General features: G+C 46.4%; 1 protein-coding gene across 2 annotated transcripts in view; it reads left to right on the top strand.

The window, feature by feature from the left end:
• Positions 1–3,128, top strand: part of CDCP1 (CUB domain containing protein 1) — a 60,224-nt gene extending 57,096 nt beyond the window's left edge. For both annotated transcript variants that reach the window (XM_005669452.4, XM_084988038.1), the window contains exon 9: positions 1,273–3,128. In XM_005669452.4, coding sequence (XP_005669509.1) covers positions 1,273–1,705 — 433 coding nt within the window. In that variant the 3' untranslated portion in view covers positions 1,706–3,128. The remainder of the gene's footprint in view (positions 1–1,272) is intronic.
• The last annotated feature ends 15,993 nt before the right edge of the window (positions 3,129–19,121 follow it).

Genomic DNA, 19,121 nt, shown 5'->3' with positions numbered 1-19,121 from the left:
ATTACCATCCCCAGCCTTGCTGTGGGGAAGGCCACTGGCTAGCAGGTTTGCATAGGGCTTGTCTGTCTCCAGGTTGGGGTAGGAGGACCGACAGCACCACTGCACTGGTTTATTAAGCATGTATTTCCTGAGGGTCTCCTGGGCTCTAGGAACCGGGCAAGGTGCTAGGAATACACAAGACATGGTCTCTTCTCCTGCTGCCTGTGGGGACAAAGGGACTAAAGAGGCAGGCGAATAAAGAGGCGGTGTCAGGACAGCATGAGAAGAGCTTGGTAGGGACAACAGGGCCCTGCAGGAGCACGTGGGAGGGGCATCATTGCAGAGCTTCAGGCTGGAGCCTGTGGAGCTAGTCATCCTGGCCAGAGAACCCAGTTTTATAAGTGGCATGTACTTGATTTATTTTTATTTCAGAAAAATACAGGCTCACAATTAGTGAACCACCAGCGGTGCATTTTGTTGTCCATTATGTTAATTGAGCTAATGCCCTCCATTTGAGTCTCCGGTCAGCTAGAAAGTCAGCATCCCCTGGTTTTGACTCGTGGAGGTACAGGGCGAGGCTTTGTTTTCAGAGGCAAAGAAGTGCTAATGCCTGTTTCGTCCAAGTACCAAAGAACATTGAAAAACCGAACGTTAATGGCATCATGGAGGAACTCGGGCTCCCCAGCCTCACTTTTGTCTTCTTTGTGGCTCTCCTCTGTCCGCAGTTCCTGCTCAAAGGACCAGATCCCTCTGCTAATGCTGAATCCAGCTGTCCCCACCTGCAGCTAAAAACTAAGATACAGCCTCCCATCCTGAGTCCTATATGTTATTATTTAGAATCTAGACAGCCTTAGCTTGTACCCGTGCAGGAGTGAGAGGAAGTATTAGCTACAGGAAAGAACTCAGAGATGGTAGAAGGTTGGCCAGGGCATATCTGTGCCTGTTGACAACCTCATCTGGTTTGGCGCACCACCTGTTTCTGGTAGGAAAGGGGATATGTCAGATACCTCCACCCTTGGATACCACGCGGGCATGGACTCGAATTCAGACCCAGGTAGTGTTAACAGTGCCCCCTGTAGACCACTCTCTGCCTGTTTCCACTTTGGAAGCTGGAGACAGTAGCTGATAGCTTTCCGCTGAGGGCAGCAGTTTCAGCATCAAATGCCAAGTGATTTGAGGGCCTTGGGGGAGACACGGTCAGAACCCTGAGGGATCTACGCTCCAGGCGGGAGGTACAAATGACGCACCTCTAAGATCGTTTTCTCCCTGACTCTGTCTTGTTCCCTTTCTCAGTAGGAAAAAGAAGATCACCAAGGGCCCGGCTGTGGGTATCTACAATGGTAACGTCAATACCCAGATGCCGATGCAGCCAAAAAAGTTTCAGAAGAGACGGAAGGACAATGACTCCCATGTGTATGCCGTCATCGATGACACCATGGTGTATGGGCACCTGCTGCAGGATGCCAACGGGTCCTTCCTCCAGCCTGAGGTGGACACCTACCGGCCCTTCCAGGGCCCCACAGGGGACCGCCCACCCTCCCCACCCCCCATATGCTCCAGGGCCCCGACTGCAAAGTTGACCACAGAGGAGCCATCCCCTGGCTTCCTTCCTGAGTCTGAGAGCGAACCGTATGCCTTCTCCCACCCCAAAGATGGGAATATAAGCAATGGGAACACTGACACCCCCTTGCTGGATGCCCACAAGCCCACGGAGCCTGGGGAATAACTTGGACCTGCCCCAGAGACTTTGCATAAAGCAGGGCACGGAGATGCCCTTTAGGGTTCCCAAAAAGAAACCCCAAAGGAGAGGAATGACATGGAAGGACAGCAGGAGGCACCTCCAACTTCTGATTTCCAAGTGGACTCATTCCGATGTTGAGATGTTGAGAATGATGAATTGTGATCTGGATACAGCCGTCACAGTGCATGTCTTTCTAAACTCAGGATGGGTTGAAACCAGCTCGGGATGAGAAGGGAGAGGCTGAGTCGCCCAGGACAGGGTCCCAGCGAGCCCTGGATTTGAGTTTGGATTTAGACTGCTTCTGGTTGACAATTCTGATCCCTTGGAGCCCACCTGAGTTCCCGCTTTCACTGGGGTCCCCTGGATGAAAATGTTAATGTGCTTTTTATTATTATTATTATTTATTTGGTGGTCCTGTGTATTTAAGAAGTCGAGTGGATAGCCATGTAGCTCTTTTCACCTGACATAGTGACAACTCATGCTAAATGGTTAGATGGCTGGATTCTGACTTCTGACCACTAGATAAACATGTGCTCGTCCCCTGGGAGGTAGGAATAATTTGCCGTCTGTTCAGCCAGAAAAGGGTGTGTCTTTGAGGACCCTGACACACATCTGCTTTGATAAGAGACTTTCTGGTTCTCTCTCTGAATCTGGTTATCCCACTGCAGAAATCCATCTTGCGTCCCACTGTCCTTTGACCTAGAAATAAGAGAAATTTCCTTGAGTTGCCATGTGCGGCTCTCGCAGCTGAGGGGATGCTTTGACATTTAAACAGAAATTTACAGAGTATTTTAATTCTCTTACAATGTTTAAAAATAAACCAGAGAGTGGCCACCCATATTAGTTTCCTCATGTGCCACAAATTAGGTTGCACTTAATATGCTACTGCAACAAATTGCCGCAAACATGGTGGCTTAAAACAACACCATTCCTGTCTTAGTGTTCCAGAGATCAGAAGTGCAGAATGGGTCTCACTGAGCTAAATCAACGTGTTAGCAGAGCTTTTCTCCTTCTGGAGCCTCCAGGGGAGAATCTGTTTCCTTGCCTTTTCCAGCTTTTTGAGGCTCCTCACATGCCTTGCCTCTAATGGTGGCAGTGTGACACTTTTGCTTCCCTCTTCTATTGACAAGGAACTTTCACTTATAAAACCCACCTGGATAAGCCAGGATAATCCCCACCCCCATCTCAAGATCTTTAATCACGCTGAAAAGTCCCTTTGTCCTGTAGGGTAACATATTCACAGGCTCTGGGGGTTAGGACATGGACCTCTAATGCTGCCTGCCACACCTTCCTGCCCCTGCAGGAGAGACTGCAAAATGATCCGTCCTACCAGTGTGTTCTTTTTAGCCTGCAGCAGCTTTTTAAAGAATCGGTCACCATTTAACATTATAAAATATTTACAGAAAAATCCAGATCAGAAGATTCTCACATTCTCACCAAGCAACAGCTGGCTGGAGTTGAAACGCAGCTCATCTTTAGAGGGAGCTCACAGCAACCCTCCCCACACCCTGTTGCCTCCCTCACTGAGGCTGAACCTCTGTTGCTGTGGGTCAGCGCCCTGCAAGGTGGCTTCTCTCGTAATGAAATAGAAAGTTTGGGACTCGTATCTCATATCAAATATGAGAGGCCTTGAGAGTTCCCTGGTGGCCTAGCGGTTAAGGATCCAGTGTTGTCACTGCTGTAGCTCTGGTCCCTGCTGTCATGCAAGCTTGACCCCCGGCCTGGGAACTTCTGTGTGCCACAGACATAGCAAAAAAAAAAAAAAAAAAAAAAACCTACAAGCCTTGAGGCTGGTGTGTGCGTCAGGAAAGTTTTTTTACACACAGTCCACGTTCTTTTATACTAATTACCAACCCAGCTCCTGTGGGCGTTTGCCTTTATGGCCCCTTCTCTCAGCCGGGAGGAGAGTGATTGCAGGATAGCTTGTCAGCACAGTCCCAAGGTCAATATTTCTGTGGCAGAACCTCCTTTAAAAAATAGATGCATGTTGTTGTGTTCAGTGACTTCACCTCAGAAACACACTGCCCAGACTTGTCCACCTGCTACTTTGCCTCCGTGAAAAGGAGTTTTGCAATCCCCTAAATGGTGTGCGTTCAGGGTCTCCTGATCTCCCTCCAAAAAGAAGAGTATGGTTGGCTTTTTCGATTATGTCCTTGCTGCTGCCTGTGATTCCTTCACTTCTGAAAGGCTGGCTCTGCCCAGGGACCCCCAAGCTCTTGCCCTGAGATGCTGGGGGCCAGAGGAGGGTTGTGGCTTCCTTCCCTCCGCTGAAATTGTGTCATTATTTGCAATCACTGTTGGGGCCCTGGCCTTCTGCTTTCTCCGACCTCCTGGCCTCCTCTGAGCATCCCTCAGTCAGCGCTCTGCATCCCACCGCAAAGTGTGGCTCTCATCATACACATCACCTTCACACACAAGGTCCCCCATGGCTGTTTTCTTTTAACCAAGTGCTCAGAACTGCAGGCCAAGTTGCAGTCTTCCTCAGAGCTCAGGGGGATCTCATGTTTTCTGCAGACTTGCCTCCATGAGGGAGCCAGCCCAAGGTACCCCCAGCTCTTCTTTGAAGCCCAGGCCCCACTTCTGTAAGATGTTTCAGAGTCACTGGACACCAAACACATTTCTTGAAGCCCAGCTTGTGCCAGCCGTGTGCCCTCCGCGCTGAGTCTGCCACAGCCAGGCTGCCCTCACGCCCATCCTCCATACCTGTGACAAAGCCCGGCTCAGACATGGCTGATCAATGCTGCAGGTATTCTGCATGGGAGGGAGACAACTCAGGGAAGAGTCAAGGGGAGAAAAACACAAGTCATGGGACATAACCTTGGTCAGGGTTAGGACTGGTTCGTGTGGATCTGGAGTGCCTCACTGGAAATAATTTATTTGTTGTAGATAGTTTTTAGATAGCATTTTATTCTTTTATTCATTTCCTACACTTTTTTAAATAAACAAATATACAGGAAAAAAAGAAAGGTGTCAAGTTTGTTTAAATGCTTTGGCTACTTGTCCCCTGGTTCAGCTGAGACCCATATTTCCGAGTTTTTCCTGTGACAGGTTCAACATGGGCTCAGCAGATACCATCTTCTCTATGTGTTTATGGTCCGGAAAGCCAGGCTTTGGGCTGCCAGTGGGTGACTTAGAGGCCAGAGTTCCTTCTGTTCTGTTCTTGCTGAGGCAACCTGAGCCTCCTCTGTGTGACTCTCTCAGGACCTGACCCCCATAGGGGCCACCCTTGCCATTGACTGCTGTAAGCCCAGTGCAGGTCACCAGCCACCAGAATGAAAGCAATGGGAGGGTGGTGGGAGAGGGAAGCCGCAAGTGGGCCCGCACCTCCAGCCGTGAACTTGGAGGAGAAAACACTGCTCCCCTACTGCAGTGTGGCACCTCCAGTTTGCCCTCCTTACCTCTCTAGACCTCTCTCCCACCATTCAAGCCACAACCTCAGAGCTCCACCCCAACAGGTGAAGCTCAGGGTGCTCAAAATCCTCAGGGTGCATCATGGGCACCCCTTCCCATATCTTTGTGCCACTCTTGGACAACTCCTGGCCAAAAGCTGCCCTTCCTATCGATAAAAACCCAACAAGGTTTCAAAGTTAACCACAGAGCCCACCTCTTCCGGGAAGCCCTCCAGCTCCATGAGCCCTCCCTCTTAAAAGCCCACAGTCCTTATGGTCCTAACACTCTGCATGAGTAGGTTCGTTAGTTTCATTACTTAGAAGTTTGTACTTGGAGTTCCCACTGTGGTGCAGTGAGTTAAGAATCCAACTGCAGCAGCTCAGGTCGCTGCGGAGGCCCAGGTTCAATTTCCAGCCCCACACAGTGGGTTAAAAAGGATCCAGCGTTGCCCAGGAACTTCCATATGCCATGAGTACGGCCATTAAGAAAATAAGTCTGTTCTTGCATGTCTTTTGCCTATCAAGGTGGTAATTTTCTCAGAGGGAGGAGCCCATGTTTTGTACTTTGTTCATCAGCCTCACATTGCCCAACAGAGCGGGTGCCCTAGAAATAACATCTGTAACATTTGTCAGAATAGAGACACATGCTGTACTGCACTGATAACTTGAGGCAAGTGTCATACTTGAGGCTGCCAGATGGAGGGAAGGAGCTGGATGCCAGGCAAATACTCTGTGTGAGGAGTTTTACAAACTTTATCTCATATTAGCCTTTGATGGGCCCAGCAACAATTGTTTACTCCTTTCCAGCTGCTGTAACAAAATACCATAAACTTGGTGGCTTATAAGCAATGGGAATGGATTTCTGAACAGTTCTGGAGGCTGAGAAATTCAAGATGAGAGCTCTAGCAGGTAAGTGCCTGGTGAGAGCTGTCTTCCTCTTAGATGGCCATATTCTCCCTGTGTCCTCACTAAGAAGAAGGAGCTAGAGTGCTCTGAAGGCCTTCTTACCTAAAGGCACTAATCCCAATTATGAGGGTTCCACCCTCAAGACCTAATCACCTCCCAAAGGCCCCACCTCTTTATACCATCACATGGGGATTAGGGTCTTTTTCTTTAACTCAATGAATTTTATTATATCTATAGTTCTACAACCATCATCATGACCCAATTTTACATTTCCAACCCAAACCCCCAGCCCATCCCTCCCCCAACAACCTGTCTCCATTGGCAACCATAAGTTTTTCAAGGTCCGTGAGTCAGTTTCTGCTCTGCAAGGAAGTTCAATGTATCCTTTTTTTAGATTCCACATATAAGTGATAGCATATGATGTTTGTATCTCAGTGTCTGACTAACTTCACTTAGTATGATAATTTCTACGTCCATCCATGTTGTTGCAAATGGCATTATTTCATTTATTTTTATGGCTGAGTAAAATTCCGTTGTGTATTTACACCACATCTTCTTTATCTATTCCTCTGCTAATGGACATTTAGGTTGCTTCCATGTCTTAGCTATTGTATACAGAGCTGCAATGAACATTGGGATACATGTATCTTTTCAAGTCATGGTTTTCTCTGGATAGATGCCCAGGAGTAGGATTGCTGGATCAAATGGTAATTCTATTTTTAGTTTCTGAGGAATCTCCACACTGTTTTTTCTTTTTGTCTTTTTAGGGATGCACCTGTGGCATACGGAGCTTCCCAGGCTAGGGGTTGAATTGGAGCTATAGCCACTGGCCTATGCCACAGCCATGGCAATGCTGGATCCAAGCCATGTCTGCAACCTATACCACAGCTCATGGCAACACCAGATCCTTAATCTACTGAGCAAGGCCAGTGATTGAGCCTGTATCCTCACGGATGCTGGTCAGATTCATTTCTGCTGAGCCATGATGGGAACATCCATACTGTTTTCCATAGTGGTTGCACCAATTTACATTCCCACCAAAAGTATAAGTTCCCTTTTCTCCATACCCTCTCCAGCATTTATTGTTTGTAGACTTTTTGATGACGGCCATTCTGGCTGGTGTAAGATGGTACCTCACGGTAATTTTAATTTTCATTTCTCTAATAATTAGTGATGTTGAATGTCTTTTCATGCATTAGGGTTTTTTTTGTCTTTTTTTTTTTTTTTTTGCTATTTCTTGGGCTGCTCCCTCGGCATATGGAGGTTCCCAGGCTAGGGGTCAAATCAGAGCTGTAGCAACTAGCCTACGCCAGAGCCACAGAAACGTGGGATCCAAGCCGTGTCTGCAACCTACACCACAGCTCACGGCAACGCCTGATTGTCTAGAGTTGTCTCTGGTGATTAAGAATCATCCTTTCCTTCCTGGCAGAGAAGGAGAGGACAGAGAGTATTTTGGGGGTCTGCTGCTGTTTAATTGCCTTCAGCTCAAAATAATCCTTCTGCCAGGTGGCATAGTTTGGGTGGGATACTCTGAATCTCTCATTCTCCCATTCGAAAAAATAAAGACATTTCATATATTAAAAGTTGAGTTGGCACCTGTGTAGAGATTTGGGTTCCATCTTGTAAGATGAGAAGTGCAAAGGGAGAGAAAACATAGACTGAACAGGGGGAAAAGAATAAATCTAGGTGTTCCCAATGTGGCTCAGCAGGCTAAGAATCCAACACCGTCTGCGAGAGGACTCAGGTTGGATCCCTGGCTTGCTCAGTGGGTTAAGGATCTGGCGTTGCTGTGGCTGTGGTGTAGGTCACAGATGCAGCTCCGAGTAGACCCCTAGACTGGGAACTTCCATATGCTGCAGGTGGGGCCCTAGAAAGGAAAAAGAATAAATATAAGTATGTTGCCCCATTTCTTACTGAATAGTCTCTCAGACTGGGAATAAGTCACTCTGGTGAAAGAGTTGAGTTTCATTTCAAGAAGTGGTGGTGCAGGTGAGAGCAGGGTGTCCCCTAAATGAAGCCTTTATATGGTGTGGGCAGTGGGGCACTTTAATGAGGGAGCGACACTTCTATAGAATATGAAGGGGGGAAGGGTTACTGTTAGAACAAGTTATAACCTCAGTTTTTGTGTCCATAGGGTAGTGAGCGAGAGATTTCTAGATGGCAGGCTCAAATAAATTTTAAGTGAGAATAGCAGTGCCAAGCCAACCAATCTTCCAACTTGCAATTTGAATGTCTGGTGCTAGCACAGCCCATCAGTGTCACAGTCATGGAGACTTCTCAGCTCAGAGCACGGAGGTATCCAGCTGCACGTTGCAGGGCTTGTCCTCCTTCTGCTGCTCCTTCTCCTTCTTCTAAATAAGTCCCAATACGGATCTGGACAGCCAGGTTTTAGTTTTCAGTGGCATCAAGCTGGGAGGGAGAAAGAAAAAAAGGACAAGTTAATTACTAAATTGCCCAAATGTCAGGAGCCAGTTTATGAAGGGGTAAAAATTCTCAGAGACAGTGAGCATGGCTGGAATTCAACAACCCACAAGAATATACTACAGTGTCTTTAGAGAAACATAGAATTTCTCTCTACAATTATCCCTATTTCTATCAAAGATAATCAAAGATGGGATCTCATTTGTGGTACAGCAGGTTAAGGATCCCAACGTTGTCACTGCCAAGGCTGAGTTCCTGCTGTGGCCAGGGTTCCACCCCAGGCCTGGGAACTCCACATGCCAAGAGCTTAGCCAAAACAAACAAACAGAAAAGATAATCAAAGCCTATTTTGTTTGCAAAATAAATACAGTCTCATTCGATTTGGCCTGATTATTTACATCAGTGCAGCAAGGGTAGTTAACATTTGTCCCCAGACTGAAGAGACCTCAGCATTGCTAAGAGGCAGCTGTGAAACACAAGCTGTCTGACCCAACAGGCAACCTAACTTCTCTGAGCCAAAATTTCCTCACCTGTAAAATGGAAATCCTAATATCAAATTGACAAGGTGGGAAAGCTGATGTATATGACAATGTCTGGGTTTGTTGGCCCCCACCTGCCCCCTGCCTTGGTTAAATCAGCACTGAAGAGGAAAAAAAAAAAATCCCCCATAGTCTGCTCATTTGGCTTGGTCTCTTCTTCAGCAAGCTGGTTGTCTTCCTGTGAATTGACAGTTCTCTAGCTAATTGTGTGAAATTCAAAGATGCTGTAACTCCTCCTCATCGTTTCCAAACTCGTTGAGCTGTCAGCTCCAGCAAGGTGGCATGTGACCCTACAGCAACATTTGTGCAGCCCTAGAAAGAGATGTTCCCGGGAGAGGCATCATAGTGTGAGCCATGTGGGCTCCACAGCCAAGGAACAGGGAACTGCGGTATTTCATTTTCTAACACTATTGCAGTGTGATATTTGGCTGCCCACGACTGGCTGTTTGGACCTGCCTGACCAGGCACCCAGCTCAAAGATGGACCCCAATGGAGATATGTGAGGGGCGCAGCATCCCCAGCACTGTGGCTTGAGGTATCCATAGCAACTATGCAGTGTTTTCTCCCTGCTCCATCCCCATCCCCCAAAAGACACCTTTCCTCAGTGACAAGGAGCTGGGCAAGCAGTACCACTCCTTTAAAGATAGTCAGAAACTCATCACTTCTTCTCCAAGGTAGAGCTAAGTCAGTGCCTCTGACTAGCCTCTAGGCATTTGAAAGTTTCAAAAAGAAGTTTGAAAAAAGTTCTTGTGAAACAGAAACTTGGACAGTGTTTGCCTTCCCTGCACACCCTTTTGTATTCGAATGTGAACCATGTGAACGTATCTTACTAGAAAGCAAAAGAAACTGAAAACAAAACTAAGATCCTGCGGTGGTTAAATCTCTCAAAAACATTTTTCAGTCTTCCCAGCCTCTAGAGAGTCCAGTTTTCCAGAGACTTTAAGCCTCCCTTCTCCCTTCCCCTCCCCGCCACACCCCCACCAGTGGTGGGACCAGTCTGACAGGATTTCACCCTGGTCTGAGATCCCAGGTTACTCCCTGAGGAGCTGGAAAAGACTGGAAGGTGGGGCAGCTGCTCAGACACCCTGGACTCATTCCTCAATGCGGATACTCCCAAGCCAAGAAATCCAGGGAAAGCAGGTGTTGCCCCGTCCCTCCCCCCACCTGGAGGGAGGAGTCCGGCACCAGCTGGTGTAGGGCTTCAGCGCCTCCAGGATTCCTCCTGGCCCAGGACATTCAGATCTGACCTCTCCAGGATCCAGGCCCAGAGGACTAGAATCCCCTCAGAACTTAAGTCTAGTGACTAGGGTTGGGAGGGGGCCAGGGAGAAAAAAATCCCCTGTGATGTTCTGTCATTTGAAGGGAAAAATATATATATTTTTGGCCCAAATCCAAGTCTGAAGCTCCATAGGAGCAAGTGAAGGAGCCCTTCTGCCTCAGACTTGGATCCAGTGTGCACTTTGGCCGCTGGTGGCCGGCTCACTGGGTCTCAGAATGCTGGAAGGGGCCAAGTCTTTTCTTTATGGGAGACACTAATTGCTTGTGCCTGTCACCAGCAGCATCACCCAAGTTATTTGTAGGCTGAGCACAGGCAGGGATCCTTTGATAGTCCTGGGTGAAGTCTCTCCTACCTGGGAAGTAGAGAAGGAACCTGCCCTCCAACCTCCTTCCCCCGCTGCACCCCACGCACCCACCTCCGCCAGTGGTTGCACCAGCAACCCAGGGGGCCAGCCTGCAGGCTAATTTTCACAGGGATCTTTGATCTCAATGATTATCAACTAATTATACCCTCCCTTTGGATTTGCAAAGCACTTTCACAAACACTATTTTGTTTTAGCCCATGTGTACCACTGTGCCGGGCACTTAATACATTCTGCTTATAACCACCCTGCAAAGTTAGTACAGCAGGACTAATAATCTTCCTCTTTCTTTTTTTAAAAATTTAAATGAAGAAATTTAAAGCATGTGTGATTTTGCCTGAGGCCACACAGCTGGAAAGGGACTGACAGATGGGAGGACTCTGGCCTCCTGCTTCCTAGTACCGGTCCTTTCAAGACTTCACAAGTCACTTTAAGATGTGTTTATAGGAGTTCCCACTGCGGCACAATGGGAGCTCTGGGACATAGGTACCATCCCCGGCCCTGTGCAGTGAGTTAGGGATCCAGTGCTGCTGCAGCTGTAGCTTAGGTCGTGATTGCAGCTCAGATCTGATCTGCAGCTGGGATCTGATCTCTGGCCTAGGTGCTCCATATGCCAGGGGCAGCCCAAAATGAAAAAAAATATATATATATGTATATATGCATACATATGCAGAACAGATACTGACTCACAGACTTTGAAAAACTTATGGTCTCCAAAGGAGACAGTTTGGGGGATGGGGGGATGCGCTGGGGCTATGGGATGGAAATCCTATAAAATTGGATTGCGATGATCATTGTACAACTATAAATGTAATAAATTCATTGAGTAATAAAAAAAAGAAAAAAATATGCTTATAAAATTTTCTTGTGGCTGCTGATCTTTTTATTCAATATTTCTTCCTACTTAGTATTGCTCCCGAGAGCATAGACCCTGCAGAGCTTTAAAGCAGCATTCTCCTGGGACTTTGGGTGTTAGAGATTCTATGACTCAAGATTGGGCCTGTTTTCTTTCTTTTGCTTAGACGTCTTTCTATAAAAGTCAGTCACTAGTGGGCCCAAAAGCTCAATTTAAAGTTGCCAAAGAAGAATGAATCAGTCTTACTCTTCAAGCCCAAGTTTCCAGGAAAGCCAATCATTTCCTGAGCAATGGTCCTTTCCTTAACCAGAAAGATATCAAAAAGGGAACTGGAAAAAAAAAAAAAAACTCATTAATCAGATTTTATTGAGACATGGCCAACATCCCCTTCCCAGGTTACTGAGGATAAATCTGGAGACAGAGAGAACTGATATGACAGTGGTGCCATCAACTGTCACAGGCCATGAAAGAGGCATTTTTCCCTCTGATCCAATCAGGTTTGGTTATTTTGCAGGAGTATGGTCAATCATGTTAAGAAAAATTATTCAAAACTTGAAAACGAGGCAAAAACGATGGCCTGAATGTCCTTTCAGAATCTCCCAGAGGACTGTCTGACAAGCTTGCTCAAAGGTTATCTAGTGCTCTAGGGAAATGAAAAATTTTGGTTGACTTCCTGTTGATTGGGACATAGACTCTGTAAGAGTATAATCATTTGCAGAAAATTGTAAGCTACAAATGGTTTTTGTCAGGTAGAGATGCAAATAACTGTGCCCAATAAAAAAGATAACCTCATAGCTTATGGCTTTATTGCCCTATAGAACATTAACTAGTTTTGTATCTAACATTGCCATCTTATTCTACCATTGTTTTTCCCGCTGAGTATACATTTAGTATACCTCATGATTCTTCAGAAAAGTAAAGAAGTCCTATGAGATCTAATTCTAATAATTTCTATGGGCTCCTTCGAGAGAAGAAGAACAAAATGCCTCTGAAGCAGCCAGCAATTCTGCTCCCCACTGTCACCCATTTGGAGCTGGGGGGTGGCTCCCTGCTCTGCAGCCAGGAAGAAAGGATAGAGGAGAGTCCACTGGTGTTCAGCTGTTGAAGACATTGCAGGAACATCCTCATCCTGTTAGAGAGAGTGGTCTGTCCTAAGGGAAGAGTTAGAGGCAGGGGAGACTACCAAGAATGGCTCATGGAAGTAGGAAGTCACCATGGGGAGCTAAGGTCTAACTGGAGTCTTGTCTCCTTATCCAGTAACAGAGGCTGAGTCAGTTAAACAGACTAGTGGAAGAACTGCCTACCATCCAGCACTAGGGTGTAGGCCTCCTGAGTGCAGGGCAGATGTGTCAATACTGAAGACCCAGTCTGATGAGCATTGACGGCAGAAGGACCGGAGAGAACCTCCTGGGGGCAATGGAAATATTCTGTATTATGATAGAGGTGGTAGGTTCTTTGGGGCAATCATTTGTCAAACCTGATCAACTAGACACTTAGAATGGGTGCATTTTGTTGCCTGTAAACTATATCTCAATAAAACTGATTTAAGAAAAAATAAAAAACGCTAATCCAGATTTCCTATATTTTTAAGATACTTTGTGAGCCATTCTAAGGAATGGCTCATTTAGTAGCCAGACTTCACTCTCTTGCCATTTTCAGAATTTCCATTTGAAATGTAAATACTTATAAATACCAGTACTTTGGGAGACCCAACTGAGGCAGAAATTCTTCCTTCCATAATCACCTTGGAGGACAAAAGGCTAAGATAGATGTATAATCTGACATTAGCTGACCAACTGCCCTTTGTTTCAGCTGGTGAAAGCAAAGATTGTGAAAATTCGATGAAATGTTAAAGATTATCTAGTGACCATTCATTTTTAAAAATGAGGAAACTGAGGCCCAGCTGAAGGAAGAAGAATTGAGAAATGGGTTCTTCAGAGTTGCTTCTTTCCAATCAGGGGTTAAATCTTCATCACTGCCTCTTGAAAAGCAACCCAGTGATGTTCCTGCAAATAACTGTCTCTTTGAGAAACACTGGCAACACAGGTACTTCCAATAATGAAGATTAAAAACACCATATACCTTTTTAAAAATGTCTACTGTCGAATCAGTCCAACAGATCCAAGATGAAGTTGTATTTTCAATTATATTTTCCTTAAATAACATGGGCAACAAGCTCCTTTTGAGACAATGAAGTCTTTGTCTTTGATGTTTTCAAAAAAGAATCAATCTAATTTATTTTCTCCAAGCTAGGGACATCAGTTTTTAAGATTAGAATTTATACTTGCTACAGATGCTCCAAGCACAGACTTCTTGCACAAATAGATCAAGATGTTTCTGTTTGTCTTCGGATCCTTGCCAAGGGTTGAACAATAATTGAACATGGCATCACATCTGCTTTGATCTGCCAGAAGAATTTCGGTGTGGGTAGCACTCGACTGTGTGGTGTTTCTTCTGCCATGTATCCAGTTCATTCCAGTTATTTCAGTGAACTCCTATTGAATACCTACTACATGCAAGGTGGAGTGCTAAGGCTGAGTGCTTGCGGAGAAGGTGCCATGAAAAACGCTACGAAGGAGGGTTGAGATGGGGGTGGGAAGATTACAAAACTTTGGTGCCAACATTTGTTTATTCATTCAACAAACATGGTGCCATGCTGGGTGCTGGATGTCTGGATGCCATTAGATCCTCTCCCAAGTTGTTAAAACACTTCTAAACTAGAAGAGGAAAGAATGTGGGGCTTGGCTGGTGAGGTAATAATAAACTGTGGTAAGAGCTATTTGCCAATTTTTATCCAGTTTTCCCAAATCTGCCCTTTGGTTTCTAGCCTTTTTGCTCCCAAGGCAACAGAACACATTGTAAGTATTTAGCAAATAAGCTACATTAATCTATAAACTAATTAAAGCATATTGTGTTGATTTCTCAGCAATATTCTTTAACTAATAACTTTCATTTGGGATACTGAAAAAGAAAGTCATGCACACTATCATGGCCCTAAGGAATGCTGGGGGCTGCAGCAGCTAGAAGTTTATAGATTCTGCACCTGTAAGATGCAGGTCACCTGAAGACTTAACCTGGATTCCAAACCTTTGCACAGGGAACTATTATTTCTTTAGGAACAGCAACCTAGTATTTTCTCACCTGAAGGGGAAATGAAACTCATATTCAGGCCACAGAGAAATAAAAGAAACCAAGCAGGCTCAGTTGGGATGGTGGCGCCCTGGAGCATCCTTTATCCTACTCACCATACCCAGAGTTTGGGGTGGAGACATGGGGCTCTTCTATGATACTTGAGTCCCATCTGAAGTTTCTGAATTGTCACTTTCCAGCTCCCCTTTCTCAGGTTCTCTGGGGACCCAGAAAATCAGGAAGAGTATTTTGAAGATCATGGCTGTGTTAGGGATGAACTTCGGCAGAACAAATATTGCCTCCCACCCCTCTCTGGACAGCCACCCTAAGATGCTAAATAAGAGACAACATGAGGAAAGGGGGAGGGAATCAATGAGATTTGTCTTCTCTGCTGGTCAAATTCTTTCAGGAAATGCCCACGAAAATGCTCTTGTCACAAGGGGACCTGGTGCATAGGGGGCATCTCCCTCCCAGCCTCCTCCAAGGCCCGCCCCCCCAAAGTGACAGCAACAACAAAAATCCCCACCCAATGATCCTGGATTACTTCAGCTCCTAATCCATCCAGTTCTTTCTAGTTTCAAAAGCGAAGCTCCATCCTGGGGCAGTGAGGCAAGGGCCTGAGCCCAGACTCATTCCTCTCTTCCCTCCAACCATCTCCCAGGGGAGGAGCAGGCCCATCTGGAGATGTATTTTTAAACCTACGGCCTTGGTCTCCATCCTGCGTCCCACGTCCAAGCCACGATTTTAAACAATGTTTAAAACATTGTTTAAACAATATTTAAAATGGACCAGGTGAAGACAATTAGGGCAAAAGATACCCAGGCCTCATGGGCCAGAGAGTGAGAGAGACCCCTGAGGCCTGGAGAAGGAGAGGTGGGGGAGTGTGAGGTCCAGAGAAGGGGTGGGTCCTGAGCCAAGTTGGGGAGGGGAGGGAGAGAAGGAAGGGGGAGTCATGGCGGGATTCGGGAGGGGGGGAATCACAGGGTTGGTTGGCCCGGTTAGCCTCGCCGTGGTTTCCACCAGGAGAGAGCCACAATCCCACCAGGCCAGCTTCCTCCACCCCCACGTAGCTGAGAACCTGGAACTGCATTCCCTTTGGGGTGGAACAACACAGAAGAGGCCAAGAGCGCCACCTGGCCTGGCCCTCAAGGAACCTTCCAGACAGGTCTCTGGGTGGAGGTGACGAACCTGGGGCCCTCCTCAGGGTGCAGAAGCCCACGAAAAAGAGATCCGAGGCCACCAGCCTGTGAGGAAACTGCAGAATCCCAGAGGACACAGGCAGACAGAAAAGGATCAGTTTATCTGTGCTGCCAAGGGCATTTCTGATGAACAGTTTCACCACTGGAGGGCAAGAGCAGTTGCACTCTCTCAGTCTGGGCCTCCTTTTTTCCTTTGGTGTTTGCGTTTCCCCACCTGGGGCCCTGACCGTCTCCCAGTTAAAGTTCTCCACTAAAAAAACATCAGCCGTGGGATAAGACAGGAGACTTAAAGACCATCCAGCCCGCAGCACTATTCAACACAGGGAGCCTTCCTGCTGTTCAAGCTAACTTGGCCCAGGAGGGACACCTAGAAAATCTTCCACCCACCTTTCAATTTCTTCTCTTTGAGCTCACAGTTCCTTTAGCCTAGTCCCTCCTAGAAGCACGACCCTCTGACTGGTACCCTCTACTTCTACCCTCCAGTTAAAAGTTGAGTTATCTTTGGCTTCTTAAGTCTCTGGAAGGCAATAACCATTATTGGTCTGTTCTTGTTCTTAAAAGGCTTGTGCGTTTCTTTTTTTCCCTTTCTTTCTCTTTCTTTCCTCCTTCCTTCCTTCATTCCTTCCTTCCTTCCTTCCTTCTTTTGCTTTTTAGGGCTGAACACACGGCATATGGAGGTTCCCAGGCTAGGGGTCAAATCGTAGCTGTAACAGCCACAGCAACGCGGGCTCTGAGCCTTGTCTGCAACATACACCACAGCTCAGGGCAACCCCACAGCTCACTGCAATGCCGGATCCTTAACCCACTGAGCAAGGCCAGGGATGGAACCTACGGTCCTCACGGATGCTAGTCAGATTTGTTTCCACTGTGCCACAGTGGGAACTCCTTTTTTTGTTTTTGACGTACTTTTTTATTGAAGTATTGTTGATATACAATATATAAGTTCCAGGTGTACAAGATAATGATTCACAATTTAAAGGTTTATTTCATTTATAGTTATTATAAAATATCGGCTATATTCCCCTTACTGTACAATATATCCTTATAGCTTATTTTCTACCTTATAGTTTATACCCCAGCCCCTATGTTACCCCTCCCCACTTCCCTCTCTCCACTAGTAACCACTGGTGGTAACCACCATTGTTCTCTACACCTTCGAATTTCTTTCTGTTTTGTTATATTCATCAGTTTTATTTTGTAGATTCTACATGTAAGTGATAACATACAGTATTTGTCTTTGTCTGACTTATTTCACTAAGCATAATACTCTCAGTCCATTCATGTTTTTGCAAATGGCAAGATTTCATTCATTTTTATGGCTAATATTCCACTGTATATATGTACATCACCTCTTTATCCATTCACCTCTTGATGGCCACTTAGGTTGCTTCCATATCTTGACCATTGTCAATAATGCTGCTATAAACATTGAAGTGTGTGTATCTTTTTGAATCAGTGTTTTTGGTTTTTCCAGATATATACCCAGGAATGGAATTGCTGGGTCGGATGGTAACTCTATTTTTAGTTTTTTGAGAAGCCTCTGTACAGTTTTCCACAGTGGTTGCACAAATTTACATTCCCACCAACAGTGCATGAGGGTTCCCTTTTCTCCACAGCCTCACTGACGTTTGTTGTGTTCTTTTTAATGAGGGCCCTCCTGACAGGTGTCCTATGCATTTCTACATTGGTGACTGCTCAGGCAACCCAAGGCGGAGCTTTGAGAAGAGTATCACAAAGGCTGCTGTGAGCTGGGGCCTCCCTTGGCAGCAGCTTCCTTCTGACATGCAGAGGAAGGTAAGTGGAATACTCCCACAAGGATGTCCCACTTCAGCCCACACTCAGAGGTGGACTTTGGATCCATTCCCAGAGTGGATGTCCCTCTTCCGTCCGTCTGTCCTGACCCCTCCCACAGCACTCATCTGTCCAATCCTGGCTGTCTCCCCACCATTTCTCTCGTGTTGTTCCTAGTGCCTCCCGAAATCCCTTCTCCCTCGGGGAGATGCCTGTAAGATGAAGTATGTGTGCTTCTAGGGCAGAGAATTCCCAGCTGGGATGAACTTGGTTTCCCCTTTTCCGTATCTCCCATGTTCCTCTTTCCAGCTTTGTTTCAACCTGATGTTCTTTGCTCTGTTCTCTCGCTGAAATGATCAGATTTCCACTTTCTCTCCGTTTAGCTCATGTTCTCTGAAGCTCCAGTCTCACCCTCAACTTGCAAGTGGTTTTGGCATGCCTGTCATTGTGCACAGCTCACTCTCATCCTAGTCTTGTTTCAGACTGAACATTGCAACCCTGTGAAGGTTCAATGTATTTCCACTTTTGTGTGACTTATTCAAGGGCACAGAGCAACTTGAGTTAGAATTGGAACCCTAGTCAGGAGATTCAGCTATACCTCAGCTCTATTTACTGAAACTTTTTTCTCATCATTGCTGTGCCTTCCATTTCTTCTCTTTTTCTCTCATAGGCTGGGTCTAGCACCTTGGTGACAGACTCAGAACCTGACCACCTGTGGACCACTGGTCTGTGCCCTCTAGCCAAAGACCACCAGGAACAAAGTTTGACTGACTGATTTGTTGTCGGGAGGGAGGTTGTGTACAGGCATAGATGAGGATTCACAGGGCCTCTCAGTACAAGGCACTTAGAACAGAACTTGCACTTGTGTTAAGTGATGTGGGGGAAATTTCAAGGAAGCAGGGGTTTGCTCTGGATTGGATGCTGTTAGGAAGCAGGATTGATTCTATGATCAGGAATTTCCATTTTTATGTAGAAGGTGAGACTTGTACAGCTCAGGGTTCTCTCTTAGGGCCATAAAAGCCTGAACATAAAAAATTTCAGTCCATTTTCCCTGCCTTTTGCAAAATGTCTACCTGTGGGATGGTATTCTAGCTGAGACTTCCTTTCTCTGGCCAGGTCTCATGGTCCTCAAGGGTATATTGGGGTTGCGGTGTGTTACGAAAGAAAATAAGTTTTTTTCATTTTAAAGAATCTAGAGAAAACTTGTCCCAGTGACACAGAAGGCACCTGGAGAGGTGAGTCCTTGGGCTATTTCCCATTCTTCCTCTGTAACAGAGAGGAACACTGGAGTAAGGCGGTCCTGTGGGAGCTCCCTAAGACAGGACTGGTTTCCAGTGTCCCCCTCACCTAGTCCCAGCAATCCCAGCCACAATGTGAGTTAACTACTCCCCTGTGTGGCAGACCTGCGGGCCCTGGGCCCATGTCCTATCCTGGCATCCATGGTACCCAGGATAAAACGACCTTCCTGAAGGCTTCTCCATAGAGTCTGTGGCCAGTGATTAATTTCTGTGAGCTGGAATATATTCACCTG

The sequence above is a fragment of the Sus scrofa genome, chromosome 13, assembly GCF_054392235.1.
Source record: "Sus scrofa isolate SSC_HxYL_T2T_F1_AM1 chromosome 13, Sscrofa_HxYL_maternal_Yorkshire_Landrace_v2.0, whole genome shotgun sequence".
NCBI lineage: Eukaryota > Metazoa > Chordata > Mammalia > Artiodactyla > Suidae > Sus > Sus scrofa.
Note: the sequence above shows the minus strand (reverse complement) of the source record. Positions and strands in the feature narration are given on the sequence as shown.